At 37.6% G+C, this 13,095-nt stretch overlaps 1 protein-coding gene across 1 annotated transcript in view; it reads left to right on the plus strand.

Annotated features, from left to right (window-relative positions):
- The window catches only part of LOC142101400 (uncharacterized), a 64,160-nt gene extending 51,555 nt beyond the window's left edge, over positions 1 to 12,605 (plus strand). Inside the window, exons 9-12 of the mRNA XM_075185863.1 lie at positions 5,271 to 9,880; positions 10,514 to 10,576; positions 10,783 to 10,859; positions 12,432 to 12,605. Of these exons, the coding sequence (XP_075041964.1) occupies positions 5,271 to 9,880; positions 10,514 to 10,576; positions 10,783 to 10,859; positions 12,432 to 12,605 (4,924 nt within the window). The remainder of the gene's footprint in view (positions 1 to 5,270; positions 9,881 to 10,513; positions 10,577 to 10,782; positions 10,860 to 12,431) is intronic.
- Positions 12,606 to 13,095: the final 490 nt, after the last annotated feature.

Here is a 13,095-nt window from a genome sequence, read left to right on the forward strand (position 1 = left end):
TACTTGAATAGTGAAGAGAGCTCGCTTACTGCATTAATGGTTCAGTTGAATGCTGTATTAACAGGAGAAGGGAAACGTGTCTGCAATATTCAGTTTGCATTTATGTCATTAATAATTAGTATTTTAGAAAAATACCATTAAAAGTTTATTTTACATGAAAAGCGAGGAAGGCTGACATGAATGCATTACTAGTAATAATACACTTACAATGATATAGTGTGACTATCCCCACATAAATCATTGCGCTTAGAGCAAGTTCTGGTTTATGAAGTTTTCTAAACATTGTCATTTTATTGGACAATTAATTTGATTGGTATACATGTTATAAGAGCAGTTTCCTCCAGTGACAGATACATGATGAGCTCTTCTTATATAAACAGCAATATGAGAGTAACTTTTTTTTCTCCTAATAAGAACATTTATTGATTTTTTTTTAAAATAAAATATTATTTATTGTTGTTGATGTTGTTGAGTCATGGAGGATTTAGCTTGCATGCAAAAGCCGGGGTGAGCAGAGAGAGAACTTTGGGGTTCCCAGACATGGGAACCCCAAATTTATGCTCATAGAGGGTATTTATTAGAACATGTTGTAGCCAGAGTTCTTATTCAAAAATAAGTAACTGTTAAATAGATTTTAAGTATTGCTAAGTGATTATAAAATAGACGTCTTGTTGGGCAGAGCTTTGTCTCTGCATAGGCAGCTCCCATTATCTATGTCAGCACATGACAGAGTGCACATGACAGAGTGCACATGACAGAGTGCACATGACAGAGTGCACATGACAGAGTGCCCATGACAGAGTGCACATGACAGAGTGCACATGACAGAGTGCAGTCTACCTCAGACTTTATCACCCTGAATGTGCCATATACCAAACTCTCACCCTGTGAACATATTACTATCCTCTTATATTTATGTATAATTATAAAATATCCATATGTCAAACTGGGGAAAGTTGACCTTAAGGAAAACGTAAAACAAGCAGACACTTGTCTTCATTGTCCTTCTTGTACTAAACAGATAAAACCTGCTATAACTCTTGACCGCTTGCTGTGGTTCAGTTGCACAACTGTTGTACCTAAATGCTATGTTAATAAATGAGCCATTGAGGTATATTTACTAAACTGCGGGTTTGAAAAAGTGGAGATGTTGCCTATAGCAACCAATCAGATTCTAGATATAATTTATTTAGTGCATTCTACAAAATGACAGCTAGAATCTGATTGGTTGCCATAGGTAACATCTCCACTTTTTCAAACCCACAGTTTAGTAAATATACCCTCTAGTGTCTTTTAAAATGATTGATCAATAAAGTAAAATGTAGTTTTAGCCTTTATGATACCAAATGCCAGTTAGAAACTTAATCTAAACTTCAAATTCAATTGTAATTATATTTGCAATTGTGGTATTTAAGCTTTTTTGTTTTTACTCTTTTGATTTAATTCTGCATTAAATAGAGCATTGTAGATGACATAATTCTGTTATAATTAAAGTGCTGCCTTCTGTATTCTAGGTGCACAAACAAGTAATGCATCAGATATTGTATATATTATATTATAAACTACATAAATACCCCAAATTCCTTATTTACTTTTTTCTACCTTGTGCTGAGTTAAGTCACAAGAGTAATTAACAGTAATGTTATTTCCTATACCACCATTATAATAGCACTGTTTATGGTAGGCAGAATTGTGGTGATGGTTTCACATTGCTCTCTCGTAATTTCTATCCACTTTATTTCTTGACGTAGGCACACACTTCTTCCTTACGTTTGTATCTAAATCTTATTGTGTGGATGTCTGGCTGCCACACCTGACAATCATTTCTTATTCGTACAGCACAACAAATCCTTGAGATAAAAATATTGACTTTTGGACAGAGTTATGTAAGAATGTAACAGCCATATCTTCTGTTCTTTTACTTATTTTGGACCTCATTTAGAGTCCATTCCAGAAGTGTAGAAGTGGGAGTGTGTCGCAGGTTGGTAGGGTATTACGAGTGGCAAGCAACCCCACTTGCGTCCCACTCGTAATGCCCTACAGAGCTGCGAACAGTTCCTGCAGCTTGCTAACCGCTTGCGCCACCTAATTCCTGCCGCACAGCTTTAGCCCTTTTCTGGCGTGTGTTGCGTCTGCGCCTCACTGCGACTAGGATTTATTTACATTGTCACTCCTTCACGATTCCGCGTTCTGCCCATTCTCTCATAGTGAGCGGCAAGCTGTCGCAAGTGTTAATTGCGTCCAAGATGCAGGCGGATATGGTGCTTTCTGCTCATAAGTGATAGTGTTTTTTTGTTGGATGCGTCCGACTCTAAATTTATCTCAATCTCACCAACCGCTCTTGTTTCATCAATAACTATTCCGTGATCGCCATGTTACCTCTACTCTACAATACATAGGAATACTAATGAACACAATGGACCTTAGTTTATAAAAACAGCTCAAACCAAACATGGATTAAAAGTAATTTTAGTAATTACTTCAGCTCTAAGATATATACTATAAAAATATACACACTTGTAAAGTCACGTTAGTTAACATTTATGTAAATTAGACACAGAGACCTTGGTCTAGAATAATTCCAAATTCTTTGTGAATAATGTACTTTAACGTCATGAATGACACCGACAATACGGACAGCGCAGATCACTGCTTTATATCACCCTCGGTATACACACTGTTTATCATGTTTAAAAAATTAATGATCCTAAACTATAAAATTGCCAAGCCCTTGTTATGATACTGGCATATAGTTAAATGAAAAAAATTACACCTAAAATGTTTTTAAGTAGTAGTAGTAGAAAAAATATATCTATATATATATATATATATATATATATATATATATATATATATATATATATATCTATCTATATATATATATATATATATATATATATATACACACACACGTATGTATACATATATGTATATTTATATATATATATATATATATATATACATATATTTATATATATATACATATATAATAATACTAATAAAATACTACTACTACTACTAAAAATAATAATAATAAATAATAATAATAATAATAAATGTATGGTATTAACATTTTTTTTTGATAATAGAATAATTTAAAAAACAATGTGTATTATATAAATACTATTTGTAGTAAATTAACGATTTGTATTTAATATTAAAGTTACTTAACACTAATCTGCTCTAGGCTTTTTGACAGAATTTATAGCCACACCTTCAGGTTCTTTTTACAACAATCTAATAACATCTCATAAACAAAAACATTTTTATAGAATGTGGTATAATTCTTACTCAAAAAAAAATCTGTCATATTTTGTAGCAATAAAGTACCATTACTGAACGGCAGATTTGCGGTGATTGTGTGACATTGCTCTCCCGTAGATGGATTTTAATATCTGACTGATTCTTACTTCTGAATCTTAATGTCTGGCACGCTCTTGTTTCCACACCTGTCGTACTTGTCTTATTTGTACAGCACAACAAATCCACACTTGACTTTTGGATAGAAGTTACAACCACTTGTCCACTTCTTGTAGTCAGTAATGTCAATCTCACCAACAGCTCCTGTTTGAGCAATCACTATTACACAAGCACGGCTAAGCCTGCATTCTAAAGGGTATTGGAGTAATTCTGAACACAATGGGTTGTTATTCTATAACAACAATTTAAAACATTTAATTTCAAAGATACTTAACACTTTTGGAAATGACTGCAAATTTTTTGTATGTGAGCTATTTTAACATTAGTTTTATAGACTGTACAGTCCATTACATAGATTTGACCTAATAATTAAAAAAAGAAACTACCTTAAACAAAATAATCCAATTTTAGGGAATATAGTGTAATTCTTGCTCCAAAAAAAATCTTCACACACTGTTTACTCAATTTAATATTTACTGTCACTAGAGTTCTATGTACTATACATAGTACATAATGATGTAAGTAGCACTTTCTGCTTATGCAACAACTGCCAATTTTAAAGAGTTAAATATGCATCTACTTAACAATGTTTTTGGCTTGGTAAAACGAGCAGATAATTTACACAAGGTTTCCTAATAAAACACTGAAGTCACAAATTCTAAGTGATTACATCAGACTCACTGTTTACAATAATTTACAGGATTTATACATATTAAACATCACAAGTATATTATAAAAATAGTATCAAAATATAATATATGCATAAACTCCTGCAAAAAATGATATGTATAATCACTGAGTTCTGATACCGTGGGGTAAATTTATCAAGCTGAGAGTTTACTGAGGGTTTGAAAGTGGACATGTTGCCTATAGCAACCAATGGGATTCTTGCTACCATTTATTTTGTACAGTCTACAAAATGATAGCTAGAATCTGATTGGTTGCTATAAGCAACATCTCCACTTTGCAAACTTTGCAGCTTGATAAAGTCATCCCCATGAATTCAGCATGGTTTTGGAAAACTATTGTTTTATACAGAATAATGCACCCCATTTGGACTATCCGCTGTGATGTACAAAATATAACAAATATTATACCTCAAATAATAGGAACTGTTGCACAACCACTTCATATAATCTTACCATAAAACTCCTAAAATAATTTAATCAACTTGTGTCCAAAATATCTTACATAAACACCTCCCTTAACAGATGACTTCATCTGATCTCTTTGTAATAGAAAAGAACATTAAGATACAAAATAATTTACTATCGTAATACGTTGAACAGATATGTATTATCAGTTTAACAGCGTGGAACATAATAAATGTATTACTATAATAATGTATTTTTTCCTTTAGTGACTTCTACTACAACAGATATTCCCACAGCAAGTACAATACCCAACTCGACAGCAAAAGACACCTCATCTGCATCCTCACGTAGTACAACATTCTTCACTAGTACTGAAACAACAAATCTACCTGCAATATCCACTACTACTGCCTCTATTACTAGTGCATCTACAAATAGTCAAGCAACCACTGCAACAACAGCAACCTCCTCAACCGGACCACCAACTAGTACATCACCATCTAGTACAAGTTCCGCTACTTTACCAATGTCCAGCACTTCAGGAGCCATAACTAGTGAGTCTACATCCCAAACTGGTTCAACAACACACACTGCTATAGAATCTACATCTTCAGTAACATCCACTACTACTGACTCTATTACTAGTGCATCTACAAATAGTCAAGCAACCACTGCAACAACAGCAACCTCCTCAACCGGACCACCAACTAGTACATCACCATCTACTACAAGCTCCGCTACTGTACCAATGTCCAGCACTTCAGGAGTCATAACTAGTGAGTCTACATCCCAAACTGGTTCAACAACACACACTGCTATGGAATCTACATCTTCAGTAACATCCACTACTGCTGACTCTATTACTAGTGCATCTACAAATAGTCAAGCAACCACTGCAACACCAGCAACCTCCTCAACCGGATCACCAACTAGTACATCACCATCTACTACAAGCTCCGCTACTGTACCAATGTCCAGCACTTCAGGAGCCATAACTAGTGAGTCTACATCCCAAACTGGTTCAACAACACACACTGCTATGGAATCTACATCTTCAGTAACATCCACTACTGCTGACTCTATTACTAGTGCATCTACAAATAGTCAAGCAACCACTGCAACACCAGCAACCTCCTCAACCGGATCACCAACTAGTACATCACCATCTACTACAAGCTCCGCTACTGTACCAATGTCCAGCACTTCAGGAGCCATAACTAGTGAGTCTACATCCCAAACTGGTTCAACAACACACACTGCTATGGAATCTACATCTTCAGTAACATCCACTACTGCTGACTCTATTACTAGTGCATCTACAAATAGTCAAGCAACCACTGCAGCAACAGCAACCTCCTCAACCGGACCACCAACTAGTACATCACCATCTAGTGCAAGTTCCGCTACTTTACCAATGTCCAGCACTTCAGGAGCCCTAACTAGTGAGTCTACATCCCAAACTGGTTCAACAACACACACTGCTATGGAATCTACATCTTCAGTAACATCCACTACTGCTGACACTATTACTAGTGCATCTACAAATAGTCAAGCAACCACTGCAACAACAGCAACCTCCTCAACCGGATCACCAACTAGTACATCACCATCTACTACAAGCTCCGCTACTGTACCAATGTCCAGCACTTCAGGAGCCATAACTAGTGAGTCTACATCCCAAACTGGTTCAACAACACACACTGCTATGGAATCTACATCTTCAGTAACATCCACTACTGCTGACTCTATTACTAGTGCATCTACAAATAGTCAAGCAACCACTGCAACAACAGCAACCTCCTCAACCGGACCACCAACTAGTACATCACCATCTAGTGCAAGTTCCGCTACTTTACCAATGTCCAGCACTTCAGGAGCCATAACTAGTGAGTCTACATCCCAAACTGGTTCAACAACACACACTGCTATGGAATCTACATCTTCAGTAACATCCACTACTGCTGACTCTATTACTAGTGCATCTACAAATAGTCAAGCAACCACTGCAACAACAGCAACCTCCTCAACCGGATCACCAACTAGTACATCACCATCTACTACAAGCTCCGCTACTGTACCAATGTCCAGCACTTCAGGAGCCATAACTAGTGAGTCTACATCCCAAACTGGTTCAACAACACACACTGCTATGGAATCTACATCTTCAGTAACATCCACTACTGCTGACTCTATTACTAGTGCATCTACAAATAGTCAAGCAACCACTGCAACACCAGCAACCTCCTCAACCGGACCACCAACTAGTACATCACCATCTAGTGCAAGTTCCGCTACTTTACCAATGTCCAGCACTTCAGGAGCCATAACTAGTGAGTCTACATCCCAAACTGGTTCAACAACACACACTGCTATGGAATCTACATCTTCAGTAACATCCACTACTGCTGACTCTATTACTAGTGCATCTACAAATAGTCAAGCAACCACTGCAACAACAGCAACCTCCTCAACCGGATCACCAACTAGTACATCACCATCTACTACAAGCTCCGCTACTGTACCAATGTCCAGCACTTCAGGAGCCATAACTAGTGAGTCTACATCCCAAACTGGTTCAACAACACACACTGCTATGGAATCTACATCTTCAGTAACATCCACTACTGCTGACTCTATTACTAGTGCATCTACAAATAGTCAAGCAACCACTGCAACACCAGCAACCTCCTCAACCGGATCATCAACTAGTACATCACCATCTACTACAAGCTCCGCTACTTTACCAATGTCCAGCACTTCAGGAGCCATAACTAGTGAGTCTACATCCCAAACTGGTTCAACAACACACACTGCTATGGAATCTACATCTTCAGTAACATCCACTACTGCTGACTCTATTACTAGTGCATCTACAAATAGTCAAGCAACCACTGCAACAACAGCAACCTCCTCAACCGGATCAACAACTAGTACATCACCATCTACTACAAGCTCCGCTACTTTACCAATGTCCAGCACTTCAGGAGCCATAACTAGTGAGTCTACATCCCAAACTGGTTCAACAACACACACTGCTATGGAATCTACATCTTCAGTAACATCCACTACTACTGACTCTATTACTAGTGCATCTACAAATAGTCAAGCAACCACTGCAACACCAGCAACCTCCTCAACCGGATCACCAACTAGTACATCACCATCTAGTACAAGCTTCACTACTTTACCAATGTCCAGTAATGCTACAACAGCAGCATCCTCAACCGGTTCAACAACTAGTTCAACACCTCTTATTACTAGTACCACTCCTTTACCAATGTCCAGCACTTCAGGAGCCATAACTAGTGAGTCTACATCCCAAACTGGTTCAACAACACACACTGCTATGGAATCTACATCTTCAGTAACATCCACTACTACTGACTCTATTACTAGTGCATCTACAAATAGTCAAGCAACCACTGCAACACCAGCAACCTCCTCAACTGGATCACCAACAAGTACATCACCATCCAGTACAAACTCCACTACTTTACCAATGTCCAGCACTGCTACAACAGCAACATCATCATCAATTGGATCAGCAACTATTTCAACACCTCTTAGTACTAGTTCCACTACTTTACCAATGTCCAGTACTTCAGCATCCACAACTAGTGAGTCTACATCCCAAGCTAATACATTAATACCCAGTAGTTCTGAATCCACTACTAATGCTATTTCTAGTACTGACACTGCTTCTATTGTGACTACTGGGTCAATAGCTACTGGGACCACAACCAGTACTGCTACAACATCTGGACTCATGCTTTTTACTATGTCTACAGAAAACACAGCTACTGAGAAAACCACAGAAGCTACAGGTACTACTGGATCAACAATTGCTACAAACACAATCAGTAGTACTCCTAAAACAGTAGCTATTGTTACATCTGACAATACTGGATCAACAGCAAGTGGGATCACCACTAATATCACCACTATAACCATATCTACTGCTACTGGGACCTCAATAAGTGCTACTACTATACCTGAACCCATTGCTGCTGGCACTAAAAGTACTGTTGCTACAGAATCCACAGCTACTGGAAACACCAGTTTGAATACCACAAGTTCCACTGTTACTGGCCCCACAACTATTTCTACTACAACAGGATCTACTCTTGCAATTACAAGTGAAGTCACCAATAATAGCATCTCTACTACAGAATCCACTGTCACTGGGACTACAATCAGTGCTGCTACCATATCAAGACCAAGTGCAACAGAATCTACTGCTACTGGGACCACAATTAATATTACCACTCTATCTGGAACCATTGCTGCTGGGACTATCACTAATAGCACTGGTGCCACAGAATCCACAGCTACTACAAGCACTAATTCTAATTCCACAAGTTCCACTGCTACTAGCAATACAATTATTACTTCCACAACAGGGTCCGCTACTGCAACTACTGGTGATATCACCAACAATACCATATCTACTATGGAATCCACTGTCACTGGGACAACTACCAGTGCTACTACCATATCAGGACCTATTACTAATTCCACTATTACAACAGAATCTACTGCTACATGGACCACAGTAAGTATTACCCCCATATCTGGAACCATTGCTGCTGGGACTATCACTAATAGCACTGGTGCCACAGAATCCACAGCTATTGGAAGCACTAATTCTAATGCCACAAGTTCCACTGTTACTGGCACCACAATTATTACTTCCACAACAGGGTCCACTACTGCAACTACTGGTAATATCACTAATAATACCATATCCACTACAGAATCCATTGTCACTGGGACAACTACCAGTGCTACTACCATATCAGGACCTATTACTAATTCCACTATTACAACAGAAGCTACTGCTACTGGGACCACAACAAGTATGACCCCTATATCTGGAACCATTGCTGCTGGGACTATCACTAATAGCACTGGTGCCACAGAATCCACAGCTACTGGAAGCACTAATTCTAATGCCACAAGTTCCACTGTTACTGGCACCACAATTATTACTTCCACAACAGGGTCCACTGCTGCAACTACTGGTAATATCACTAATAATACCATATCCACTACAGAATCCATTGTCACTGGGACAACTACCAGTGCTACTACCATATCAGGACCTATTACTAATTCCACTATTACAACAGAATCTACTGCTACTGGGACCACAACAAGTATGACCCCTATATCTGGAACCATTGCTGCTGGGACTATCACTAATAGCACTGGTGCCACAGAATCCACAGCTACTGGAAGCACTAATTCTAATGCCACAAGTTCCACTGTTACTGGCACAACAGAATATGTTTCTGCAACTTCTAATTCTGGATCCAACATTATCCCATCTATAGTGACAAGTGCAAGTTCTTCTACAACAGTCACTAGTAAGTAACAAATTATTTTCTATGTATGTACATATGGGCATGTTGAAGAACCCTTTTATTGACAAAATATCCCTGAGAGAATATAACCTCTCAACAGTCACTGGTAAAATATGTAAACATACTTTACCAGTAACTACTATTTTATTAGCAATTATGTATTTATGTCTGCTCTGTGAAATTGCTCTTACATACTTCTGAATGATTTGTGGCAGTTGTGTTGTGAATTGGTTTGGTTCATGTTTTCTATAGTGAAGGTCATTAACAATACATAAAATGCCCATTGCACAGTGCCACTGTATGCCGTGATTTGCACATGTGTACTTAAATATGTGCATAGGCATGCCGGGCAAGATTGGTCAAGCTTTTTTTTAAACACAATTTGCAGTGATTGGGCAGTATGGAACTCAACCAAATAGTTACCGATCTCATTAATAGAACCCTTGAGTGTCATTAACAGTGATAGAGGCTGTTACAGGAGTATAAAATTGCAATATTTACTGAACACTTAGTGAAATTTTAGTCATCTCTTACTAGAGGGATTAATATAAAATGTATAAATGGTAATATGTGACTTATAGGAACAATATGTTGTGTACTGTATTCTAAAACATACTGCATATATTTTATCTACAGCTCTCAATGGAGTCACCCAAAGTGCTACAGTCTTCACCCAAACAACCTCAGATCAATCTGCAGGTAATTTAGAACTTTTTTTTTACCTGATTATATCACCATTGTTTGAAACTTATGCATGAAAACAGCAAAATAATGTATACCATGGCAATGTACATAAATATGATAATATGTAATGTAATAAATCAATAGAATAAACTCAGGAATGCAGTATGTTATTTAAAGGTATTTTTACTAATTAATTTAATTTCAATTCTGTTTCCTTGCAGTTCCATACTGGGGAATTATTCTTCTAGGACTGGTTTCCATCCTGGGAGTTGCCCTACTCATTGGTATATTGTGTGGGGTAAGTACATAGGATATGCATATTTTAATAGTCTATATTGAAAACTAAATGTTTGTCATTGTTTTTAACTTTATGTATAAATCCCAACATAATGTAATGGGGTACAAAGAGGTGTGTCACATGATAATAGTGGGTCACCCAAGTTAAAAGTGTCCCTTAAGATCAATGGGCATAGGTCTTTAAGGAGAGCAAAGCAATAAAAAAAAGGAGTAACTTTGCACCTGGGCAAAACCATGTTGCATTGGAGGGGGAGGTATATTTAGAATGAGGGGACAGATTTATAGTTGGGTTAGGGCATGTCCTTGATTAACTTTAAATTTCTGTGTAAAAATTAAGCTAACAAGTATTTGTGTGTTACATGAAAAAAACAGCCAATATTTTCCTTATGGACAAAATAATAAGCTAATTGGCACCCCATCCATTGTAACATGGTTTGTCCTGGATCAATTTTACTCCTTTTTTTGCCCTGTTCTCCTTAATGACTCAGGCCAAATATCTCCAACACACAATCAAAGACCTTCAATCCCTTAAATCAGGCCTGTCCAACCTGCGGCCCCTCAGATGTTGTGAAACTACAAGCCCCAGCCTGCTTTGCCAGTAGACAACCAGTTAATAGCTGGAAGGGCATGCTGGGACTTGTAGTTTCACAACATCTGGGGGGCCGCAGGTTGGACAGGCCTGCCTTAAATAGTCACAAAAGAGACTTTGGATATAGCATAGAAAGATAGAGTCAAATGTGACTCCTCAGGATCTAGACATGACAAATAAAATGTTAAATATTTTTTATTAGCCAGTAAAACATATCTCTTTATAGACCACAACCCCAAATGCACGTCTTGTATCATTTAAGATTTTTATGGATTCTTATATATTTATTTTTTTTATTTGCTTCAGGTATCTCAGATAGTGTAGTGTCTATCTAAGCTAGATAACTGAAGCATTGTTGTCTGTCTTATTTTACTCTTAGATTTTGAGGATCTCAGAGCAAAATGAGTGTTTCTAACTGTTAATATGCTGATGATTTTCATGGCATGACCGCTGGTTGTTTTATGAATATTCATATACACAGTCAGGGGTGTATCTAAAGAATACTGAACCCGTTTTCAGGGTCCTTACTTCAGCATCGTCCACCCCACCACCCCACTCACCGCTCAATTTACACCTCTTTTACACCCAGCGCTTGCGCTATCAAAGTGGAAGGGTACACATAGTGGGCTGAGGTTCTGCGAATTAAGTTGTATACTTTATTACAACCAGTGGTAGAAGCGGGGGTGCATCCGGTGGTATGCCATACCGTCACTTCTCCTACTGCCGTCATTGTAACACTATCAAGTTCCATTCATTTACATTCCCATTGGATTTTGCATACCGCCACTTCTAATTTACCATAGCGCAACTTCTAACTTTCCATTCTGACCACTGATTGAAACTATAGAGCAGGATATTTCAATAGGGTTAATATTTATTAAACTTATAGACCTAAATTTCCATTTATATATTTGATTATTATTTAAACATTGATTGCTTTCTACAGTGTAATAAATGTGATTTCCCAACTTCCTTATCTCACAGATATTTGCCTGCTGCCGTTCAGCCACATATGCCGTTACAAGTTATCCCAGCTATTTCACTCATTATGGTTGGTTAAATTCTCCAAGACCATCCTTATTGACAGACCCCGAAAAAGGAATGGAGCTAAAAGAACATGATAGGAGGCCATCAGATCACCATCAAAGACCTTCCTAGACTGTGCAGCATCACAAATAAATGTTACTGGTGAAAATTCTAAATTCACACTAATATCCTAAATGTGTTTGTTATATTGTCATGGCAAACGTAACCAAACGTCGGTCATCTAGCTTGTATTCTTGAATCCAAAATTCATATAATACAACAGATAAAAAAAATCAAGGCCATAGATGCTAACAATAGTATTTTCTTAAGGAAATGGAAATGGTTTTCAATTGCATTTATTTATTTAATTCTTCTTTTGAACAGTGCAAATGCCTGTGCTAATCATCGTCATCTGCACAGATCTTTGTAATGGTGTCAAGCTCCTGCAAGAGATTATCTTGCAATTACATAGACTTACTCTACTTGTCCGACACTTGTCTCTCTAAGTGTAAGGCAAATAAATGTTAGCATACTAATTTGTTCTGCGCATGAAAGCTACCGTTTCTTTTAGTAAGCATTCTTGCGCTGTACATAAGCCATACCCTATGTATACACAAATGTT

The sequence above is a fragment of the Mixophyes fleayi genome, chromosome 9 (genome assembly GCF_038048845.1).
Source record: "Mixophyes fleayi isolate aMixFle1 chromosome 9, aMixFle1.hap1, whole genome shotgun sequence".
NCBI classification, from domain to species: Eukaryota; Metazoa; Chordata; class Amphibia; order Anura; family Limnodynastidae; genus Mixophyes; species Mixophyes fleayi.